At 58.7% G+C, this 23041-nt stretch overlaps 3 protein-coding genes across 7 annotated transcripts; 1 reads left to right on the top strand and 2 right to left on the bottom strand.

Annotated features, from left to right (window-relative positions):
* Nucleotides 1-590: 590 nt before the first annotated feature.
* Nucleotides 591-2330, bottom strand: LKAAEAR1 (LKAAEAR motif containing 1). 3 transcript variants are annotated; one of them, XM_034641350.1, is made up of 3 exons: nucleotides 2268-2330; nucleotides 1579-1976; nucleotides 591-1356 (listed from the first exon to the last, which is right to left on the bottom strand). In XM_034641350.1, exons 2-3 carry the CDS (start codon nucleotides 1966-1968, stop codon nucleotides 1096-1098), a joined length of 651 nt encoding a protein of 216 aa, XP_034497241.1. In that variant the 5' UTR covers nucleotides 1969-1976; nucleotides 2268-2330; the 3' UTR covers nucleotides 591-1095. The 3 variants fall into 3 exon arrangements, with proteins under 3 accessions (XP_034497241.1, XP_011231235.2, XP_034497240.1); XM_011232933.3 differs by lacking the exon at nucleotides 2268-2330 and having other exon boundaries at nucleotides 591-1155; nucleotides 1234-1356; nucleotides 1579-2048; XM_034641349.1 differs by lacking the exon at nucleotides 2268-2330 and having other exon boundaries at nucleotides 1579-2048.
* OPRL1 (opioid related nociceptin receptor 1) lies at nucleotides 1095-16428 on the top strand. 3 transcript variants are annotated; one of them, XM_019806422.2, is made up of 5 exons: nucleotides 1095-1161; nucleotides 8291-8566; nucleotides 9090-9354; nucleotides 13208-13563; nucleotides 13661-16428. In XM_019806422.2, exons 3-5 carry the CDS (start codon nucleotides 9122-9124, stop codon nucleotides 14182-14184), a joined length of 1113 nt encoding a protein of 370 aa, XP_019661981.1. In that variant the 5' UTR covers nucleotides 1095-1161; nucleotides 8291-8566; nucleotides 9090-9121; the 3' UTR covers nucleotides 14185-16428. The 3 variants fall into 3 exon arrangements, with proteins under 3 accessions (XP_019661981.1, XP_002925745.3, XP_034497239.1); XM_002925699.4 differs by lacking the exon at nucleotides 1095-1161 and adding an exon at nucleotides 1903-1990; XM_034641348.1 differs by lacking the exon at nucleotides 1095-1161 and adding an exon at nucleotides 7676-7802.
* A 3072-nt stretch (nucleotides 16429-19500) lies between these two features.
* NPBWR2 (neuropeptides B and W receptor 2) lies at nucleotides 19501-20501 on the bottom strand. The gene is given in 2 exon segments (XM_002925686.1): nucleotides 19501-20027; nucleotides 20030-20501. Coding segments are annotated over 2 exon segments (999 nt in total).
* Between the last annotated feature and the right edge of the window lie 2540 nt (nucleotides 20502-23041).

Genomic DNA, 23041 nt, shown 5'->3' with positions numbered 1-23041 from the left:
GGTCAGGTGCAGGGGGAGAAGGGCTTACTGAGGGCCACTCAGCAGGTCTCCCCAGCACGGGTGGGGGCTTATCTGAATCCTTTTGGCCCCCACCTCTGCAGCCAGCTAGGGACTGGGAGGGAAGAACAGGGAGATGTGGCCAAGTTCTAGGCTCTGCAAAGAGCGCGTGTCAGGGAGCAGCGTGGGGCTCTCTAAGGGGAGACCTGTCCAGAACAGGATGGGTGGTTTCCTTCCTGTGTGCGTGTCCGTGTGTAAGGGCTGGAGCACAGCCGGGGAGCTCATTCAGAATGAAAAGGTGGGGCGCCTGGGTGGCACAGCAGTTAAGCATCTGCCTTCGGCTCAGGGCGTGATCCCGGCGTTATGGGATCGAGCCCCACGTCAGGCTCCTCCGCTATGAGCCTGCTTCTTCCTCTCCCACTCCCCCTGCTTGTGTTCCTTCTCTCGCTGGCTGTCTCTATCTCCGTCGAATAAATAAATAAAATCTTAACAAAAAAAAAAAAAGAATGAAAAGGTGACTTTCTGTCTGGAGCAGTAGCGGCCTTCCTCTGGCAGTCTTCCTTTTGCCAGTCTCCCCCAGTCTCGGTCCCCTGGAGGACCTCCCGGGCACAGCCCGCTCCAAAGGCCACCTTTGGCTTGTGCAGTCACTCGTCCTGCCCAGAATGGCACCCTCCTCTCTGACCCCTGATGGAATGACCTACAATCTGGGGTCCCACTTGGGTCCCACGTTCTCCCTGAGTTTGCCCTTCACTCTGGGGTTGTGACAGTTGCCCGGCGCAGTTCTTCCTCCTGTGCCCTCAGACCGGGGGCTCTCGGAGACTTGCAGGGCACCAGGCTGCCTGAGGGGGGCAGTGCGGGATTTGAGGGATTACCGGCGTCCTCTGTTACTCTGACTCCAGCCGGCTGGCTTTGTCGGAAGGGCCCTGCTCTACGTATCCAGAGTCTGTGACACCGGATGCGGGGGAGGCAGCACCCATACTCTCCCCTTCCCTCCCGGGGAGGGAACCTGGACAGAGGCAGCGTCACGACCAGGGGGCTCTTGGACAATGAGTACTTTATGTGGGAGGGTGGGGCGCCTTCCCCCACTGTGGGTCCCAGTCAACGTGGGAAGATGCTGCCATCAACTTTCTCCTCTAGAATGGTCTCCACGCGCCTCCTCTGTGGGTGAGAGGGGCTGGGGCCAGGTGTGCGGGGAGGCGGGCGCCCCCCCCCGCCCCTTCCCGGGCCTGTGGGCACCTCTTGACGGTCCAAGGGGTCCGGGATCCGCGTTGGCTTCAGCTGCGGCGGCAGGAACAGCTCCAGCCGGAGGGCGGCGCGCGCGGACTTCTGCTGCAAGATGAGGAGCGAGATCTCCTCCGCCTGCGGGTCGCGGGGTGGGGGTCAGGGGGTGTTTCTTCGTCTACGGGTTGTTGTGCCTGGCTCCGCCCGCCCCCTCCCGCGGGGCGCCCGGGCCGGTCCCGCCCGCCGTTTGATCCATCCCCACCCACTCCTTTCCTCAGCGGACCGGGGCCGGTCTCCCCGCTCCGCCTGCCCCGCAACCTTGCCGCCTGCGCGCCCCTTCCTTCCGGCCCCTGGCCTCACCCGCATGCGGATGTAGCGCAGCCGCAGGGCTCGGATGCGTCCTCGGGCCTCGGCCGCCTTGAGGACGCCGAGGAGCAGGTCCTGGCGCACCGCGGGCGGCTCCAGCGACTGCGTCCACGCGCGCGGGTCGGGCATGCGGTACCCGAGCTCCACCGACTCGCGGGGGAAGATGGAGGCGGCCGCGCCGACGTCCTCAAGCAGGTCCCCGAAGAGCAGGTGGCGGTGACGCTGCGGGGGGCGCATGGCCGCCAGTCCCTCCAGCGATAGGGCCCAACCCCGCGCGGGGGGCTCCGCCGCGGGCGGCCCCTTGGCGCGCTCCTCACGGGACCCCTTTCCTGTTCGCTCCCGCGGGCCCCTGCGCGCAGCCTCCTTCCCCGCTGGCGACGGCATCCTGGGCCCTGCCGAGGGAAGAGTGAGTCCCATTGGTCACCTACCAGCCCCTCTGGCCTGGCTGCTCTAGATTCCCGGGGTTTGGGTCCCGCTCCTCCAGCCTCTGCGCCTTTTTTTTTTTTTCTTTAAGGTTTATATCTACGTATTTGAGGCGGGGGGTGGGGACGAGGAGCAAAGGGGGAGAGAGTCTTAAGCAGATTCCCACGCTGAGCGGGGAGCCCCACGCCCATCAATCTCTTCAGCAGAACCCAAGAGTCGGTTAACCGACCGCACCACCCAGGCGCCCCCAGCCTCTGCACCTTTGGGCGAGCCTAGCACACGTCCTATTTATCCTTGCAGTCAGCCAGAAATTTCTGATTCACTTAGTTTCAGGAAATTCCCTTCCTGCCCACGGGCTGTTTCTTTGTCCACTGAGAAAATCCTGAGACCCCTGAGTTGACCTCTGGCCCTACGCAGGGATGGAGACCATGTTAGACTGATCTGGGTGATGCTTTGTAGACCCTTCCCCACAATTCTGGGACCCTTGATGTGTCCCAGTCCCCCATGTCTGTAGTTAAGAGTCCCTCAGCAAACCCCCACCCCACTGGAACCCCAGGGCTGCTCTAGTCTGCCAGCCGTGGCCTAGGCCCATCTGTCTTAGTGTTAGGGGCTGGAGACGGAGAGGGTGGGCCGAGGAGATGTGTGTGTGTGTGGGTCAGTCTGTGTGTCTGTGGGATGTCCCACATGTGTGCCAGGGACTCTGAAAGCAGAATGGACAGCTGGCTTGCGGCCCAAGGTGGGGTGGGGTGGTGATGGTGGGAGGACCCTGTGCTACTAGCCTGTCCCCTGCTGGGTCTAGAAGGAGGAGGGGAGAGCAGAGCCCAGGGTGGTGATAGACCAGTTAGGACCCACAAGTGGGGAGAGAGAAATGCCCCTAGGGTCCTGGCTCAGCCTGTGGGGTCTTTCCTAGCCCACAGCACCTCAGGCCCCAGACCCTGGGCCACATCCTGGCCCACTGTGGATGGGAGGCAGAGCCACAAAGTGCATCTGCTGGTGGTCAGCTCCCTCCCCCACCCCATTCTTAGCTACAGCAGTGGAGGGCCTGGCCCTCGTCCCCCTTTCCCCCTTTCGTGTCCCGCTTCCGTACACCCCATACTTTCTGCTTTCTAGGATCTGAGCCTCCAACTGAGCCCTGACTCGCTGGTGCTTGTTGACGTGGTTGCCTGGCAACCAGGAGTTCCGAGGGCCCCCCCCCCACCACCACGGTGGGAGGGGAAGCAGGGCTGTCCCTGGGGAGGAGGGGCCTGAGCAGAGCAGAGGGGGAGTGGGGGTGGAGGGCAGGGGGTGGTGCTTGGAGGGTGCCTCAATTCAAGGGGTGAAATGCCCGAGGTTGTCCTGGCCCCTTCCGGGCTGGAGGAGGTGACCGTCAGTTTTTCCAGCCCGGGTGCCCTTTCTTTCCTTCCCCTAGCCCCAAGGACACTCTTCTGGGGGCTGTGGGCCCAGCTTCCCGGCTGGAGAGGTCTTTGGGGGGCTAGGTTTGAAGGCAGAGGGCACAGCTTATGAGACCTTCCTGTCTGATATGTTTTCCCTGATGCATCACCCAAAAGGGCTCCCACAGCCGATGTTGTTCACAGGAAAGGGAAACTGGGGTAGGGCTCAGGATCCTCACCTCTTCCAGGGCAAGTCTGGGGTCTCGGTGGTCCTGCACGATCCCAGAGCCACGTTTGCTGAACCCCAAATTTCTGGGTCCTGGGACTTAGATTTCTGTGATCAATTTGTGTGTTTGTTAATTTCATACTATTTTATAACCAATTCACTTCTCAATGTATGAATTCTATAACTCACTCATGCAACTCATCAGTTTATCCTAGAATTCATGAATTTGTACGGTCATGCTACAGTTCACATTAGGCCAAAGTTAGTGCATTAAGTCCACAATTGTGAATGCATGGGTGACTTCCATGGTGCCTACACAACTGTCCCCTTCATTCATGGATGTGTGCTAAGGGCTTGGGGGCTTAGGACCTGCTGCCCTGAGGTGGGAACTATCCTGGCTTTGGGGCTGGGGTCTCAGCGGAGGTTCTGGCCTTTGTGCGGGACCTTGTTGATTGTTCACATGGTTTTTGGAAGCTTGCTCTGGCTTCCTGGTGAAAAGGTAAACTATGACTTTGTGCCCCTATATCCCAGAGCCCACGCCAGCCCCAAGCTGCACAGAACGACTGTCCATCCTTCCAGCCCCCAAGCCTTGGCACAAGCCCCTGTGTGCTGCCTGTTCCTGCCCAGCATGGGCTTTTGGGGTGTGGCCTGGGCCTTGGGATTCAGCACTGACCTTGGGGCTTGTTGAAGGCAAAGGTCTCTGGGATCCAGAAGCAGTGAGGGCTTAGGGGAGTCCGACCTAACAGGCATCCTCCTCCAGGCAGGCCTCCTGGATACATATAGCCCAGGCAGGGGCTGCTTCTGGCTCAGCTCTGTGCTCCCACACTGGTGAGTTCTGGGAGACAGGGTTCTAGACTCTCCTCTCAGCTTCCCTGGTCTGGGTCAGGAGGGCTCGCAGAAGGGGAGACAGGAGTCTGGGCTCTCCTCTCGGCTTCCCTGGTCCGGGCCAGGGGAATTGCTTGCTGGCTCCTGGCAGTGGAGTGGGTTTTAGAGGGTGAGTGGGGGCATGCTTTCCTGGAAGAAGGGATTTGTAACTTTCCCTCTGTTTTTGTAGGATGGAAAAATTTTGGTAGCCTTCCTCCCTAATCCTCCGAGGGCTTGGTGCCCACACAGCTCACATCCCTGAAAGTAGCTTCTTCCAGCTTCTCCCCACACCTTGTGGTTCCTTGGGGGGATGGGGGAGGTGCTTCCTGTGTGTCTGGGGCCCAGCACCTGGGAGAGACCACCAGGCAGGTGTCTTCCATCTATTTCTGTGTCCAGGATTCATGTGTTTTTCAAGGGGTGATGGAAATGCTGAGATCTAAAAGCATGTTGGGGGGCGCCTGGATGGCACAGCGGTTAAGCGTCTGCCTTCGGCTCAGGGCGTGATCCCGGCATTATGGGATCGAGCCCCATCAGGCTCCTCCGCTATGAGCCTGCTTCTTCCTTTCCCACTCCCCCTGCTTGTGTTCCCTCTCTCGCTGGCTGTCTCTATCTCTGTCAAGTAAATAAATAAAATCTTTAAAAAAATAAATAAATAAATAAATAAAAGCATGTTGGTTGGCTCCAAAGCCTGAAAATAAAACCCCAAAATAAACTCCAAAGCTTTATTAAATGACTACAGAATTTAACATTATATTGAAAATCCACACAAAACTCAATTCTCCTGTTGTCTTATATAACTATGATACAGTTAAAATCGCACAAACTAATTTATTATGATGAAACTCAGAATCGTTAAAATCATTTCACTTTTTAACAGCACAAATGGGCTGACCTGCCCCAGAGCAGCTGTTCTGTGTGAGGCTTCCCGTGACTGTGTGGGGACCCCTGAGTCCAGCCCAGGGAAGTAAGCAAGGGAGCAGACAGCATGCCTGCCTGGGTCTGTGAGTGCTGGCGTTTCCGGGCTCTGACTCACTGGGCGAGAGTAAAGTGCATTTGCCCCGCTTTGTGGGTGTAATTCTCTCCGGGACCAGGTCCTGCCCCAAATGCCATGACTCCCGAGCGCAGCCCAGGCAGCTCTAGCCACGGTTTGTGGACACGAATTCTGGGCTCATTCATGGGAGCTGTGTGTCTTGGGCTGTCCCTGGTTTCCCTGTGATGTGGTAAACAAAGGCCAAAGAAAAATTAAATTTCTTGCTACTTACAACCCATTGACAAGTCCTTGAAACGGGCAGAGTGACCTTCCTCTGGGAACTCAACTGCCTCGATGTGGGCACGGGGGGGGGGGGGGGGCAGGGGGCAGAGGGGGAGGGAGAGAGGAGGGTCTCAAGCAGGCTCCCCACTCAGCACGGAGCTGGATGTGGGGCTCGATCTCATGACCCTGAGATCATGACCTGAGCTGAAATCAAGAGTTGGTCGCTTCACCAACTGAGCCACCCAGGTGCCCCTGAGGTCTACTTTAAACATATGGAAATTCCCTTGGAAACTTCCTTTCTCTCTACCCCTAAGATGTACGTTGGCAATCATCCCCTGAGCGTATGACCCACCGTCTAGGAAGGGTCTCATGACTGAGGGTTTACAAGTCAGTAATAAATGACCCTTTCCTAACGATAGCTGCCCCTTCAGGGTCCTGGAAACCCTTGCATCCAAAATACCTTGGAGGCTTGTGCTGTCCCCACCCCCCTTCCAACTTCAAAGTGTATAATCAACGGCTCCTCACAGGCCCGGTGCAGCTGTTTGTGCCCACGGGTCCTGTCCCCGTGCTTTAATAAAAACACCTTCCTGCACTGAAGACGTCTTAAGAATTCTTTCTTGGCAGTTGGCTCCAAACCCCGACATTTCCACATCACCTGTGTGTTTTGTTTTGCCTGCATGTGACATGTGTTTGAGGGTGTCCTGCCTGGACACAAATGCTCTCTCGCATAACGAGTCCCCTACTGTCCTGTGTGTGACACATGTGTTCTGGGTCTTACCCTGGCTCCTCTGGGGCCCAGAGAGGCCTGGGCTGTGTCCTCTGTGCAACCAGCTCCCTTTGTGGGAACCTTTACGGTCCAGGGAGTATAGTCAGCCTCCCAGGCTGACCACCCACGAGCCAGGTGACCGAGCCTGTCCTTTGGCCAAGACTGTCCCTGTGAGGGGCCAGGGATATGCCTCTGCTGTCCTTTGTGCCAGGCCCACTGGGTGCACTCACATGGGACGTCTTTCCAGACCAGCCTCACGGCCCCCCCCCTTTTCCTAGTCTGTGCCTGAGCGGGGAGGCCACTGAAGGCCACCGTGAAATGCATCTCTGTAGGCTCCTGAGTGGGCAGGTGGGCACAGGCAGCTGGGGCACGAGGGGCTGGGGCACGAGGGACTGGGCTTGGCTGCTCAGACCTTGGTGAGCCCAGCGAGGGGAGGCTGCAGGAGGGCAAGCCTCCTTGGGCTCCTGTCCCTGCTGGCCTCCTGAGGTCAGCAAGATCCTGCCTCAAGCTCTGCCAGCTGGAGAGTGTGGTGCATGTGTGTGTCTCCTGGCAGTCTGAAGGCCTTGATCCGTGTGTCTGCCTGTGCTCTCCTGTCTACTCATGTGTCTCGAGTGCATGCTGGTGTGGGTTCACGTGTGTATGGCCCATGTGTTTGTGCCTGCGAGTGTGTGCATTTCTGAGCATAGACCCATGCTTGTGTGTTCACTCATGTGTCTATTTGGGCATCTTTGTGTGTGTTCGCAGGCGTGTGAGGCTGTGTGTGTCTGCGTGTCCCGAGTGAGTGTCTCTGTGGTCCTGCCCCGTATCTCCATACTGTCCCTGAATCAGCGGAAGTGAAGATACAGAGGTAAATCCTGGGGGAGATCTTGGGATGCTGAGTCCTAGGGCATCTGCCTGCTCTGTCCTCTCCTGATTTGCCAGGTATCCTAGCAACGCTGCTGCCAGTCGCCTAGCAACCAGGTCCCCATGCTTAGACACGGGTGCTCCAAGCAGGGTCTGGGCTATGTGAGTAGAGCCTGTGCAGGAAGTAGGACCCCATGACTTCGAGGCTGGTGACTCAGCTCAGGGGTCACCCCCATGGCATGTGACCCCAGTGCTGGGAAGGAGGCTGCTCCACAGTGGCTGTTCAGCTGCATAGGTGCTGGGGGCCCAGGCTGCGAGGGAATGATGCTCAGATGTTGCTCTGGGACCCAGCTGTGGCAGAGACACCCTTGGTGTGCCTCAAAGTGGCAGATGGATCTGGGTTTGAGCCCTGTCTCTGCCACTTCGACAGGTGGCTTCACAATGCTGGGGCTTAATGCTCCTGTCTGCACAGAGGTGATGCTGATGGCAGTGACCTGGTGTGGTGGGGACGGATGCGTGTGTGCTCATGATGGGCGTGTGGGGCACGCAGTAGGCACACAGCAGTGCACGGTGGGGTCTAGACATCCTGCCTGTGCACAAGGCTCTGATCCACTTAGGCCTGGCCAGGCAGGGGCACTGCTGTGTACCCACCCACCTATTGTCCTGCCGTGGCTCAGTTCCCCTGGGAGACCAGCTGAGGGTGCCGTTCTGGGCACAGAATGCCAACCGAGGCTGGTCTGAGTCGCCCTGGGGCAGTGTCTCCGTGTGTTAGACGAGGCCCCACCTCCGTGTCCCAGTCTATGCATCTTGCCTCTGTCCCATGTTGGTGTGTGTGTCCTTGTGTGTATGTCTGTCCCTTGACTCAGTTCCTGTGTTCGTCTGTGTCCCTGCGTCTGTGTGTGGGAGCCTGTCTCTGTCGTTCATCTCTAAGTGTGTGCCCTGGTCCTTGGTTCTGTCCACAGGACATCCAGTGTGGGACCTGGCCACCCCCCTTCCCTGTGGCCCCCTCCTCCAGCCTGCACGGCCCCTCCTCCTCGGGAGCGGCAGTCTCCACCCCATCCCCCGGCTCCGCTAGGCTGCCACGTCTGGTCTGGCAGCGACTGGCAAGCAGCCTCTCCGCGCTCCTGCCGCAGCCCCATGCAGATCGGCCGCTGAGGCAGCAGCGGGACCCCCGCCCCGCTCCGCCAGCGCTGAGGGTTACGGTCTCCACAGCCTTGGCTCCCACGGAGGTTGCCACGGTAAGGCCTAAGCTGCGGGGGGTCGGGGGTCGGGGGTCGGCTCTGGACAGACTGCAGCCCTCAGGCAGGACTGGGGAGGGGCAGGGGGAAGTCGTGTGCTCGGTCAGCCTGTGTCCTGCGTCCCAGGGGTTTCTGGGTGTGTCTCCGTCCCTTCTGTGGCTGTGTGGGCATGAGGCCAGGTTTGGACATGTCTGTGGGCGGTGTGCGCTCATGGATGGCCGTGTGTCCATGAGTCCCTGTGGGTGGACACGTGTCTCAGTGTGTAACTGCATAACTACATCCGCACGTCCCCGGGGGGAGTCTGAAGCCGAACGAGACCGTGTCCTTGTCTGCACACACGCCTCTACATGTGTCCCTGTCTGTGCATACGTGTCTGCTTGTCTCCATTGTTTCTGTGTGTGCCTCCGTGTCTATGGCTGTTGGGGGGGGTCCACATGCCTGGTGGGCCACACACACTGTGCTTGGAGGCCTCCAAGCTGGGCGGGTGTCGGGGCTGTGGTCATGTGTTCCTGTTCTCTCCCAGGTACCAGGTGGCTTTGCACACAGGGAGGTGGCATGGAGTCCCTCTTCCCTGCCCCGTTCTGGGAGGCCCTCTACAGCAGCCACCTGCAGGGCAACCTGTCCCTCCTGAGCCCCAACCACAGCCTGCTGCCCCCCGACCTACTGCTCAATGCAAGCCACAGCGCCTTCCTGCCCCTCGGGCTCAAGGTCACCATCGTGGGGCTTTACCTGGCCGTCTGCGTTGGGGGACTGCTGGGGAACTGCCTCGTCATGTACGTCATCCTCAGGTAGGCTGCTGAGGGGAGACAGGCAGGGGCTGTTTGGGGGGGCCTGGCACGCAGAGATCTCACACTTCGCCCATTCAATTTCTGCTCATCCTGTCGGGCAGCGTCAGGGTCAGTGTTAGTCCTGAGGCCCTGGATGCTCATGTCTTCACGGTTGGGGCACCTGATGAGGGGGGGAGGGAGAGGAAAGGATCTGCCCTGCTCACCATGGTCCTGGCAGGGGGGAGGGGGGAGGGTGCAGCCGTGTCCCAGGTGGAACGTCACCCTGACTCCCGACAGGTAACCCTCCCTGATCTGAGCTGTGGGTCCAGCTCCTTGCGGAGCCACCATGTGAGCATCTCACGGATCTCACAGTGACCCTGAGAGGCAGCTCTCATCACCTGTTCCAGGGCCCTTGCTGGGTTGGTGCCCAAATCCCCTTCCCTTCGGCTCCAGGGCTCCATTGTCACTGCTGGGGTCTGGGCCGACTCCAGCATCTGCTGGTGCTCAGACTGGGAAAGCCTGTGGGATCAGGAGGGGTGGCCAGACTGCCCGACAGGGGGACATCATAGGGGAACAGCATGGGGACAGTGTGAGGATGTGCATGTGTGTGTGTGTGTTCATGTGTACATACAGGTACACGCATGGACACACACGTGTGCACACAAACGTGTGAACGCACACATGGAGGTGGGCACACAACGGTCAGTGCACATATGCACATGTATGTGTGAGAGTGTGCACATAGGAGTTAGCGTGCTGCGTGGTGTACACGTGTGCAAACATGTGTACCTTAAAGCCGGACACGCATGTATGAGCACGTGCACATGTACCTGTGAGCGTGAGTGTGCACACGCATGCGTGAGAGTTCGTGTGTGTAAACACCGGTGTGTGTATGTGTGAGTGTGCACATGGACGTGTAAGGTGTATGTGTTGGTGTGTATGGTGCACACGCTTACTCAAGGGGCCAGGAAGAACGGCTGTCCGTCCCCAGTGCTGAACCCCGGGGGGCTGGACTCACATGCCCCTCTGTGACTGGAGGGTGTGTGTGGGTGACAAGGGCCCCAACCTGTGGTGGTCTTGTTCACTCTTCCCGCCATCACTGCTTCTCTGCATCTCTCCTCTGCCCTGGGGCATCCAAACTCAGAGCCACGTCCTGATGAGAGCAAACAGGGAAGGTCCCCAGAGAGACTGACATGTGGGGCCTGGCCCGTGTGTCAACACGGTGTATGTATTCTGAGCCTGTGGACTGGGGTCGGCTGCCTCAGGAGTCAGAGACACAGGTTCTATGCCCCGCCCTTCTTGAGAGACTTTATTTTTTTAAAACGGTTTTAGGTTCAAAGCAAAATTGAGAAGAAAGGACAGAGATTTCCCACGTACCCTCTGTCCCCCCACGTGCGTAGTCTCCCCTGTTACCAACATCCCCACTAGAATAGTGCATTTTATAATTAATCACAACTCAGTTTTACAACCAGCCCTACGCTGACACACCCTATCACCCAAAGTCCAGAGTTTACACTGTGGTTCACTCCTGGTGGACATTCTACGGTTCTGACAAATATGAAACGCCATGTGTCCACCGTTTAGTCTCACCCAGAACAGTCTCGCTGCCCTGCGAACGCTCTGTGCTCTGCCTGCTCAACCCTCCTCACCCCCCAACCCCTGACAACCGCTGATCTTTGCACTGTCTCCAAAGTTCTGCCTTTTCCAGAATGTGATGCAGCTGGAACCATATAGTGTGTAGCTTTCTGAGATTGGCTTCTCTCACTTAGCGGTATATATTTAAGGTTCCTCCATGTCCTTTCACGGCTTAATAGCTCAATTTTTAAAAAGGTTTTTAAAATTTATTCATGAGAGAGAGAGTGAGAGGGAGAACATGAGTGGAGGGGGGAGGGACAGAGGGAGAGGGAGAAGCAGACTCCCTGCTGAGCAGGGAGCCCAATGTGGGGCTCGATCCCAGGACCCCGGGATCGTGACCCGAGCAGAAGGCAGACGCTTCACCGCTGAGCCACCCAGGCGCCCCGATAGCTCATTTCATCACTGAATAATATTCAATTTTCTGGATCTACCACAGTTTACTAATCCATCACTTCTGAAGGACGTCTTGGTTGCTTCCAAGTTTGGGCAATGAATACAGCTGCTGTAAACATCTCTGTGTAGGTTTTTATGCAGATACAAGTTTTCAACTCCTTTGGGTAAATATCCAGGCGTGTGATTGCTGGATTGTATGTAAGAGCGTGTTTAGCTTGGTAAGAAACCACCAGCCTGTCTTCCAAAGTGGCTGTGCCATTTTGCATTCCCACCGGCAACCCATGAGAGTTCCTGCTGCCCCACACCCTCACCAGGCTTTGGTGTCAGTGTTCTGGACGTGGCCCGTTCTAACAGGTGTGTGGTAGTATCTCACTGTTGTTCTAACTGGTGAGGTGGTCTGTTAAAGTCTTTGGCCCATTTTTTTTTTTTTTTGAGAGAGAGAGAATCTCAAGCAGACTCCCTCCCCGCTGAGCATGGAGCCCAAGGTGGGTCTTGATTCCAGGACCCTGAGCTCATGACCTGAGCTGAAACCAAGAGTTAGACTTTAACTGACGGAGCCACCAGGTGCCCCAGGTTGTCTGTTTTCTTATTGTTGAGTTTTAAGAGTTCTTTGTATATTCTTGACAGCAGTCCTGCATCAGATGTGTCTTTGGCAAATCTTTCCTCCTGTCTGTGGCTCGTCTTTAGTTCTCTTGATTCTCTCTGCTTTTTCACCAGCTCTTTTCAAGACCATTTAGATCCTCTGAGCCTACGTGTCCTTCTGCATAGAGTCGGGGATCAAAATAACATTTTTAGGGGCGCCTGGGTGGCACAGCGGTTAAGCGTCTGCCTTCGGCTCGGGGCGTGATCCCGGCGTTATGGGATCGAGCCCCACATCAGGCTCCTCTGCTATGAGCCTGCTTCTTCCTCTCCCACTCCCCCTGCTTGTGTTCCCTCTCTCGCTGGCTGTCTCTATCTCTGTCAAATAAATAAATAAAATCTTAAAAAAAATAGCATTTTTGAGGTCTTAAATGAGATAAAATCCACGTGAAGAGCTTGGCACAGGTGTCTGCCATTGCGGTCGTTGTTGCTGTTATTGGTCATCATGAAGGCCTGCTTGTGCTTATTCCTAATCCCTCTCTAAGACGCAGAACTCACCCCAGATTCCTTGATGGCCGCTTAACTGACACGGGACATTGTCATCTCTGGTGTTGCCGCTGCCGGCACTATCACCACCGCCGTTACTACTCCCACCTCTACCGTCACCACCATAATTACCATCTCCACCACCACCATCACCACTATTATAACTATTAATTCATTCAACAAATATTTATTAAGTAGCCATAATGTCCCAGATCTGTTCCTTGGATACAACCAAACCTCATTAGCATCCGTCCCATTCCTGTCGCCATTTCCTGTCTCTATCACCAGACCACAACATGGACTGGCATGGCCGTTGTTGCGCTCTTACAGACTTTGGAGCCCTTAGAAACCTCTAGTATCTGTAGGGCCAACCTTGTAGTCCATGAAGGGTCTTCAGGAGACTTGAAAGGGAGGGAGGAGGACAGGTTCTTTTTCTTATGATTCCTACCCTTTCGTTCCCATGTGGAGTCAGGTGTGTGCTTTGCTACCCTACACACCCAACTTTTCCAAAGGAGACCAGTCTTTGGGTTTGGAATGCTTTTGTGTGTGCCAGAAGCCCCCAGGCTCCCTGCCCTTGTTCTGGGCCCAGGAACCTGCGTTTGAACAAGGGGGTCAGAGTGGGTGCTCCTCGTGGTGGCAATAAGAAGGGCCCTGGGCCTTTGCTGCCAGGTCCAACCAGGGGGACTGGATGAAGCCTTCCTTCTCCCTGTGCTCTCTGCAGACACACCAAGATGAAGACAGCTACCAACATTTACATCTTTAACCTGGCCCTGGCAGACACTTTGGTGCTGCTGACCCTGCCCTTCCAGGGCACAGACGTCCTCTTGGGTTTCTGGCCATTTGGAAATGCCCTGTGCAAGACGGTCATTGCCATCGACTATTACAACATGTTCACCAGCACCTTCACATTGACTGCCATGAGTGTGGACCGCTATGTAGCCATCTGCCACCCCATCCGTGCTCTCGATGTCCGGACGTCCAGCAAGGCCCAGGCTGTCAACGTGGCCATCTGGGCTCTGGCGTCTGTCGTCGGCATCCCTGTTGCCATCATGGGCTCCGCACAGGTCGAGGATGAAGGTCAGTGGGGTGGCCCCCTTCCCCAGTGCTGTTGTCTCCTGGATCCCAGAGGGTCCCTCCTGGTTTACCCACCCTGACCCCGCTTTTTTCCCTGCAGAGATTGAGTGTCTGGTGGAGATCCCCGCCCCACAGGACTACTGGGGCCCTGTGTTTGCCATCTGCATCTTCCTTTTCTCCTTCATCATTCCCGTGCTCATCATCTCCATCTGCTACAGCCTCATGATCCGGCGGCTGCGTGGTGTCCGCCTGCTCTCTGGCTCCCGAGAGAAGGACCGGAACCTGCGGCGCATCACGCGGCTGGTGCTGGTGGTGGTGGCAGTGTTCGTGGGCTGCTGGACGCCCGTGCAGGTCTTCGTGCTGGTCCAAGGGCTGGGTGTTCAGCCGGGCAGTGAGACTGCGGTGGCTGTCCTGCGCTTCTGCACAGCCCTTGGCTATGTCAACAGCTGCCTCAACCCCATCCTCTACGCCTTCTTGGATGAGAATTTCAAGGCCTGCTTCCGAAAGTTCTGCTGCGCTCCTGCCCTGCGCCGGGAGATGCGGGTGTCTGACCGCGTGCACAGCATTGCCAAGGATGTGGCCCTCGCCTGCAAGACCTCTGAGACGGTACCACGGCCCGCATGACTAGGCGTGGACCTGCCCATGGTGCCTGTCAGCCCTCAGAGCCCGTCAACACCCAACACGGAGCTCACCCAGGTCACTGCTCTCTAGGCTGACACCCAACCTGAGTCCTGAGCATTGCCAGACTCGTGGACTTCACTGTGGCCCCAGAGGGCCTGGTGACATCATGGGACAGGTCACACTAAAGCTGCCCTCCTAGTGCGGAGCAGAGGGGGGACACCCACCAGTGAATGTGCCTGGCCAGAGCCCACGCCAACACCTTTACCCGTCATGGACTCTTCTGGCCTCTCCCTGCTGCACCCTGTGTGTTCTTGGTATGCACATACCTGGAGGTGCGACAGCAGTGTGCCATCCCGCGCCCTTGTGCCATGTGCTCTCTGCATGGAGCCCTGCAGCCCCTCCTTGGTGCAGCTGGACGAGCTTGGAGCTGCCCGGAGAGCTGGCCGGCATCTGTGGGAGTGGGGCTTGGAGCTGCTGATTCGGACTTGCCTGCGCCCCACTGCTGTCACGTCCTCGTCCCCTGCTCCCACTTCGGAGAAATTTCTCAGAGAGGCTTTTCGCTCCAGAAGCACGAAGAGCTATCAGCCACAGATGTGGCTGTCCAGATGTGCAGAGGTGGCTCAGAAGGACGGTGGGCTGCTTGATCACCTCAGGCCACTGTGTCATTCTTGAAACAGCCCTGCATGCCTGGTCTTGGCTGCGCAGTGCTGGGGGCGCTCTGCCATGCTCTGTCTAGGGGTCCGTGGGTCCTCCTTGACTCTCTTGAAATTGGAGGTCAGCAGCTACGCAGCTGGCCAGGCCCTGCTCCTGTCCGGGTCCTGGTGGACTTGGAAGAGGATGGGTTCTGCTCTGCCTCTCCAGTGACTGAGCCGGCTTCATTTACAAGCCTCCAGGTGTCTGCGGGGGGAGGCCTGAGCTTCCTGTTGCCAGGATTTGTCCGAAATGGTGCCATATCAGGGTGGCTTCACATGCAGCGCTGGTACAAGAGGTGGGGCTTGCCAGGACCTCCTTGAGCCAAGTGTGAGAACTCTCTGGTGTGGGAACACCGTGTGGGGGAGGGTCTCCCTGCTGTGGTCACCGGAGAAGCACCCTCCCTGGTCTGCAGATGGAAGCTGCAGTCTGGTGACCTTGCAAACACTGTTTCTTGCAGACAAACTATTGAAATACTCACAACACTGAAAGACTTTTCTGCCTCTCCCTGTGAGCTGGGCTGCAGACCTCAGCCAGGTGACCTCAGGCACCTGCAAAGAATAGGAAGCACTGATTTTGGGCTGGCTTCTGCTGCAGGGGGCCCGGGTTCTGGGGGGTCGTTCCTGGGGAGGACGGAGCTGTGCTGCCTGCCCTGGGAGGCTCTGGGGACGGTAGCTGCCACAGCCGGGGCATTTTCATGACAAGGCTGAAAGATCTGTGCTTTGTGCTGGTGTAACATGTACCTTCATGTATTTATGCATGCGATGAGTGTGATTTCCCTCCATGTAACCAACCCTGACCCTGCCTCCAGGGGTCATTGGGGGCCAGAATAAATCCCTGCCCACTGAGCAGGTGTTTCTGACTCTCGTGGGGTGGGGCCCTTGAGGTCGTGAGCCTTCCCTCATGCTCTGAGCTCCTCACCTGGCCAGGTGCTGTCCTTAGGGGACGGTACCCTTGGAGGGGCACGGTTAGTTCATGATGCCCTGGAGGTCTTTAACCTTTTCTTCAGCACAAATAACTTCTCCTTGAATAACCAACTGCTGCAACTCCATCCTGCCCCCTGCTGCTGGAGGTTCCCTGTGGATCCAGGGTGCGCCGTGCTCTTCGCCCTGGGTCACACGGTTTTCTCAGCCCACTAATCTCTGCATACCCCCTCCCTGCCCCAGCCCTTTTCCCCTTCCTTGGGCGGACCCAAGGGGAGTTTTGGTGGAAGATGAGCAGAAAAGCTTCCCTTGGTGGCCCCTGAGATGTGGACACGCCTCCTGGTTCCTGTGTGGACCCGGTTCTGTCCAGGTTGACCTCCAGGCGAATGACCCTCCCAGAAAGAGGGGCGTCGGAGGGGCAGCCAGGGCGAGCTCGGGGTGAAGTGTCCTGGCACGGGCAGATGGGCCAACGTACAGTTTAATGCAAGTTCTAACGATGGGCACTTCACTGTTAAAAACTGAGCATCGGGGCGCCTGGGTGGCACAGCGGTTAAGCGTCTGCCTTCGGCTCAGGGCGTGATCCCAGCGTGATGGGATCGAGCCCCACATCAGGCTCCTCCGCTATGAGCCTGCTTCTTCCTCTCCCACTCCCCCTGCCTGTGTTCTCTCTCTCGCTGGCTGTCTCTCTGTCAAATAAATAAACAAAATCTTAAAAAAAAAAACAACTGAGCATCAAGGGAAATTTGGGAGTGATGGGCCTACAGCGGCAGGAACATGAAGAGTGCTGAGGCAGTCGTGCGGTTTCGGCGGCGGCGGAGGGCTCCTGGGGGTGCTGACCGACCTGCCGCACAGGCTGCGCGTCCAGGGCCAACCCCGCAGTGCGCACCTGTGCGGAGACCGGTCCGAGGCCCCGCGCCGGCTGCGGTGAGGAGCCTTCGAGTAGCCCGCAGGCCGGAGGAAGCGGGTCGCAACCCTAGCTCTGCAGGATTGCGCCCCGCCCGCCGCCCACCCCCACCGCGTCTCGGACCGTTTCCTCCCGCCTCTTCCGCCGCCCCGCCTCGGCCCCCCGCCCCGCCGCCTTCCCCTCTGCCCCCACCAACCCCTGAGTTTGGTCAACTTCCCGGCTTCTCTGAGCCTGTGCAAAAGCGACGGCTAAACCTTCCTTGCGGGTTTGTGCGGGAAGGCGGGGGCCAGGGCCGGGGCCGGGGTCAGCGGCCGGGTTGCGCCGCTAGGGATGCGGAGGGTTCTCCTGCCGCTTTGGACTTTGTCCACCAGGGGCGCTGTGACCGCGGGAGCTCCGCCCCGACGCCGCCCGCTCCCGCCTCGGGCTTTGGGCCCTGGAGGGGAGGGTCGGGCTCGCCCACCCGGTCGAGGACTCCAGAGCCTGGGGACTCCCTCCTCTCGCCCCACCTACCCCAGGAAGTCACAGTGGAGGGTGCGGAGACAAGCGCGTTGGGGTGGGGGGCGGGTGCTGGCCTTTTCCTGGGGCCCCGCAACTTGCTCGGGCAGGATCTCGGTGGAGATTCACCTCTCTCCTCGTCTTGGCTGGCCCATGGCCCGCCCGTCCTTGGGGTCTCACCCTTGCACGAGGAACCTCCCTCCCCTCGGAGGTGGGGATGGGGCGGGGATATGTGCGCCACTTGGCTGATCCTGATCGGTCCGGCCAAGGTGTTCCCAGTGTTGCTGGGGCCAGGGGCAAACCGGGGCAGGGTCTCTTATTCTAGCGCCCCCTCCCTCCCCTCCTGTTCCCGCCGCTTCTCAGGAACGGCAGCCCCTGCCTTTGTTGCTTCTGTGACCTGTTCACTCATTTGCACCTCGCACCTGTTCACACCTCAGATGGGAACTCAGAGTCTCAGCTCCTCTCCTCAAGAAGCTTGCAGGGCAGGGCCCGTGCAGAGGCAGTAATTTGGGCTGCTGCTGGCAGAGGAATGACTGCACTGCAGTGCGGCAACAGGACCCAGAATCTTCCAGGGAATGATGTGGGTGTTAGTGATGGTTTAGAAGATGTCCACAGCCCCTGCGTGTGGGCTGGGCTTAGTGACTTGCTTCTAATAAACAGAATGTGGCAAATGGCTTCCAAGACGGTCTTAAATGGTGTCGAGGCCTCCTCTTGCCTCTCCCTCCCCACCTGCTCGCCCTGTGGGACCAGCTGCCACGTGGGAGGACACCCAAGCAGCCCTGGGGAAAGCCCACGTGGTGAGGACCTCAGGCCTTGTTTGGGGGACCACATGAGGGGGCCTCCTTGGAAGCAGCATCTGCGTCCAGCCTTCATGGGACCAGAGCCTCAGTCCACGGCCTGACCGTAACTCCAGGACAGTTCCTGAGCCAGAACCATTCCAGAACTGCTCCCAAATTCTTGACCCACAGGAGCTATGAAATAAGAAATGTTGTAAGCCGCTAGATTTGGGGGAACTTTGTTATACAGCACTAGGTGACAGTGTTGTCAGAGAAGAGACAGCGCAGAGGTGGCATTGGAATTGTTTCAGGCTGAGAGAGAAGAGAGGAGAGGGATGTGGGTCTGAGCGCTGAGGACTGGGGAAGCTGGAGTATATGAAAGGTGGTGGCCATGCACTGTGGGGTGACCTCACGGGGTGGTGAATGGTGGGTGTTGCATGTCAGGTGGACAGACTGGTCAGAGCTCTGCGCCACGTGGACTACAGCCAGTCTGGGCCCCTGTGAGCCACGGAGGGTATCGGGCCATGCCTGTGACTCAGAATAGCACAGCTAGAACACCAGGCATAGAACCAGCTGGGAGCCATGGGGCCAAGGGTGGGGAGCCTGACTGAGGCCCACCAGGGCAGTCTTCAGGGACTTGTTCCCCCTCCCCCCTCCTGGCAGAAAATGGTCTTTGAGCAGCCAGCACCTCAGTGTCCCCACCCTGCCCCCGGAGGTTCAGCACGGCACTCCTGCTGGATGAATCTAGGTCCCAGGCCACACCCCAGGGAGAAAGGGATCCAGATGCCAGCCCATCCAAGTGACAGATGCCCTTTCTAGACTGTGGGTGTCCAGAGGTCCTGGAAGGGCCCTGGGTCCTACAGCAGGTTTTGAGGGGGCCACAGGCTGAGACATGGAGGGCACAAACGGGGCATGGGCCACAGCATGGGGGGGGTCAAGGGAAGGGACAAGGGGGGCACAGGCTTCCAAGTTTCAAGTGATGAGAGTGCAGTCCATGGCCTTATCTGAGGACGAGTCTGTGGCTTTTGCAATAACACCTGGCTTTCCTGCCCCAGGTGTTCACACTTTTATCATCTGTTAATACTGTCTTGGGAGGAGCCAGCGTGAGTGTCCTGGGTGTGGAATGCAGTGGTGGCCCCGGGAAGAGATCATAGTTCGGGTTTCTTTCCCTCCAGGTTACAGCTGTCAGGGCAGATGGGGAAGGAGCTTCCACGGAGGTTGTCCGTCTGTCTGTCTTTCTGCAGGTAAGTAGAGTCTGGAGGTCTGTTGCGCCAAGAACTCCGGCTGGGGTCAGATCGGCAGGGTGGGGCTAGGACCTGTATCCCTGCAGCTCCTCACCCAGGGGCTGTCCAGGCGGCAGACATGGGAAGGGACAGGCTCATGGTCATCTCTGCAGGTCTGGTGGCCAACCTTCGTGGGTCTTTCTCTCTGCGTGGAGAAGATAGTGATGGGATGTGAGCAAGTGGGCCATTTCTCCAAAGCGACAGCACTTTTCCTAGCACACACACTGGGGCTCTGGTGGGAGGGGTGCTCAGGCCCCTGGGCATCGGAATGTGCTCCGGAAGCTGTTTCAGAAGCTCTCATCCAGGAAGGCATAGAGGCAAGGGTTGAGACAGGAGCTGGCATAGCTGAGGCTGGTGACGTAGGAGATGCTGATGCCCAGGGACGTCTGGGGCAGGTCTGTGGTCAGGGCCACGATGGAGGCCAGGTGGAAGGGCATCCAGCAGAGCAGTCCGACAGCCAGCACAGCCAGGATCAGGGTGGTCACCTTCTGCTTGGCTTTGCCCAGAGCTTTGGCTCTGGAGTGGAGCTGCAGGGCCCACAGCCGACGTAGCAGGTCCACGTGGAGCGCGCAGAGGGTGCACACGGGCACCACGAAGCCCAGGACCAGCACGTAGATGCGGCTGGCCTTGAACCAGGCCCTCTCAGGCTGGGGGAAGCTCAGCCCGCAGCTCGTGACCTGCAGCTCGTTGCTGTAGCCCCCGGCAAAGGCGACGAAGGGCAGGACCATGACGGTGACATCCATCCAGACGCACAGGCTGGTGATCTCGGTGCCCGGAGGGTGCGCTGGGGCACGTGGCGGGACTGTGTGGTGGCCAGCACCACCAGGTAGCGGTCCACGTTCATGGTGGCCAGGAAGTCGGTGCTGGAGATGTTGTAGTGGGCGGTGACCAGCACCAGTTTGCACGGCAGCTCCCTGAAGGGCCAGCATTGCAGCAGGTGCTCCGCAATGTTGACGGGCAGCACCAGCGTGAAGAGACCGTTGGCGACGGCCAGGTTCAGGATGAACGCGTTGGTCACTGTTTTCATTTTGGGCACCCTCAGGGTCACGTAGATGACCGCTGTGTTGCCTGTCAGCCCTATGGCACAGATCAGGGAGTATACTGCTGGCAGGAGCCCATAGAGGGCTGTCGGTGGCTCAGGGGGGCTGACGCGGGACCTGCTGCCATTGTCCCATGAGCCGTTGGCGCCCATCGCAGCCTGGAAGGGGGAACCTCTGTTTTCAGGGGGATCCAGCCCAGCAGCCTGCATCCTGAGGTGGGGCCCCGGGCCGGTGGGAGGTGCCTTGGGGTGGGGAGTCTGGGTAGGGGCCTCCTTGGGCTGGATTCTGAGAAAGAGACAAAGAGAAATTTGGGATCTGACTATTAGCTGAGAACAGCAGCTGCCTCAGGTTCTCTGGCAGAGGCTGTGGCCATTTTGCCAGGGCTGAGGACGCACAGGGTCTCTCCATCCTCCCCTGTCCTGTCCCCCGCCCGTGCGTAATCTACGTGGGATCAAGGCAGTGCCTTTGCAAACACACCTCCCAGGCTCACCCCTGCCCCCTTCGAATCCAGGGGTCCTGAAGCCAGAGGCCACCCAGTCACACCCTCTGCAGGGCCACCTGCTCTTTGCCCCCACTGACCTGTCCGATGACACGTGGCCAGAATTTGGTGGCCTCAGTGGGCGTGTGAAGGAGGCCAGTGCAGGCTGTGGCAGGCGTGACGGAGGGAGGTGAGACCCGCCGACGGGCTCTCACCGGGGTCCCAGTTGGCCCTTGGGTGTCTGGGGAGGCTTTTAGGAACTGCCTGGTCAACAGCCTCAGCATGAGCTGGCTTCCCGGCAAGGCCTCCAGCCTGGTGGAAGCGCTAATGCGCGGTGAAGGGGGAGGCGGGCCGTCCGCTGTGGGAAACAACGGGGGCGGGGCCGCGTAGCACCTGCCGTCACCCCAGGGTCATGCTGCAGTGCTCACTCCCGTGGGCGGCCCTGGTGTGTGTGTGTGTGGGGGGGAGGGCAGGCCGTGCAGGGGCCTCTGGCGTGCCCAGGGTGGTAGTGGGAGGGGGCCATGTCTGCGTGCCCCGCTGAGCACATTTGCGCCTTTGTTTGTGGGTCTCTGTGGACCTGGGCACCCTATTCTGTGCGTGGTGCCTTGGTGGGTCTTGTGCCGGACCCCGTGTGTGTGTCTGTGTGTGTGGTTCCTGTGGTTAGCTCTGTACCCGTGTCTGGGGGGCTCTGTGTAGGTCCCGGCCGCATGTAGGGACCTGGGGGGGGGGCTGGATGTCTTTGTGTGGAAGCAGAATTTGTTGCCCACAGACAACCCAACTTCTCTCTCTCTCTTTCTCGCTCTCTCTCTGTCTCTCGTTTTTTTTCCTGAGAGAACACGTATGTGTGTGTGGTGGAAGTCTGTGGAGAGAAGGTGACCAGCTCTTGTCCAGCTCCCAGTCCCTCTGTAAGCTGCCCAGTGCCACTACCCACTCTCAAAGACTTGTCCAACCCTAATACCCAGACTGCTGGGCTGTTTGAGGCGTTGCGGCAGCTACCGCGGGTGCCCAGCACCATCTCTGGATGGTTCCTCAGCGTGACTTCTGCGTTGAGGCTCTGTGTTTCCAGTCTGGGGAGACACGGGTGCCTGCTGCCTGCAGGGTGTCCCCCCACCCTCCCCACCTGCCTGCTTCCCTCACCAGAGTTGCAGTTCCTGTGTCCCCATGGCCTGAGTCAGGACAGGAGCCTGGCTGGTTGTCCAAGCACCCTGAAGCTGCCAGGCCTGAGCGTGTCCGGGGGCACCAGCGTCCCCTCCCGCGGGCCCAGACGTGTTCACAGCAGGGTGTGCGGGGCCTGCAAGCCTCAGCCAGGGGCTCCAGCCATCCCTCCAGGGCTGAGCCTCCACCCAGCAGGGGAGCCTCAAGGTAAGGCCCACTCCATACCCTGGCACCCCAAGGGTCCTGGGCCTCCAAACGGGCCTTCAATCACCTTCACACAGGGACATGCTAACATTCGTCTCTGGTGTGTATGGGCCGCCGTGGCTGGAACTTACTTTGGAACAATTCACTGTCCCACACGAGCACTGTCAGATGTCATAGATTTTTAAAAAGATGTACTCGTTTATTTGAGAGAGAGCATGAGCGAGCGAGCGGGGTGGGGGTGGAGGCGGAGGGAGAGGGAGTCTTTTAAGCAGACTCCACGTTGAGTGTGGAGCTGTCTCGGGGCTCGATCCCACGACCCCGATATCACGATGCTGAGATCAAGACCGGAGCTGAAACCAAGAGCTGGACACTTAGCTGACTGTGCCAGCCGGGCGCCCCAGATTTCATGGATTTGAATGAGGAGATTCTCTTTGAGACGTGAGGGAGCCCTGTCCTCCTTGCTTCTGTGAACCAGCCTGGGCCTGGGTACCCGGGATGGGGGCTCTTTGGCAGGACAGGCTCTGTAGCTTGGGCATGTGCCGGGCTGAGAAGCAGCAAGGCCAGGAGCTGGAAGGCAGGAAGTGTGAGGAGGAGCCATGTGGCGGCTCCTTCCTACAATCTGGGGCTGGATTTCCTGATTCGGGTACTTGTGGGGGGTGAGGTGTGGGTTAGTGCACAGTTCCTGAACACCAGAGACAGGACCGGCCTCAGTGCACGCGCCGCCCCATCCCCCGGGCCATGTAGCCTGTGTTGGCAGGTGTGTGTGCTGTGCTGAGTGGCTGACCACTCCGGGCCTGGCTGTGGGCTTTCCCTGGGAGGGGCTGGGGGTACCCCTCCCCTGCTCATCTTAGGGGGCGCCCAGGGCTCTGTCTGCCCTCTGGCCAGCAGGTCGGTGTTCTGTCTTGCCCTGAG

Source organism: Ailuropoda melanoleuca, chromosome 13 (assembly GCF_002007445.2).
Source record: "Ailuropoda melanoleuca isolate Jingjing chromosome 13, ASM200744v2, whole genome shotgun sequence".
Lineage (NCBI taxonomy): Eukaryota > Metazoa > Chordata > Mammalia > Carnivora > Ursidae > Ailuropoda > Ailuropoda melanoleuca.
This window is presented reverse-complemented; position numbering and strand designations above follow the sequence as displayed.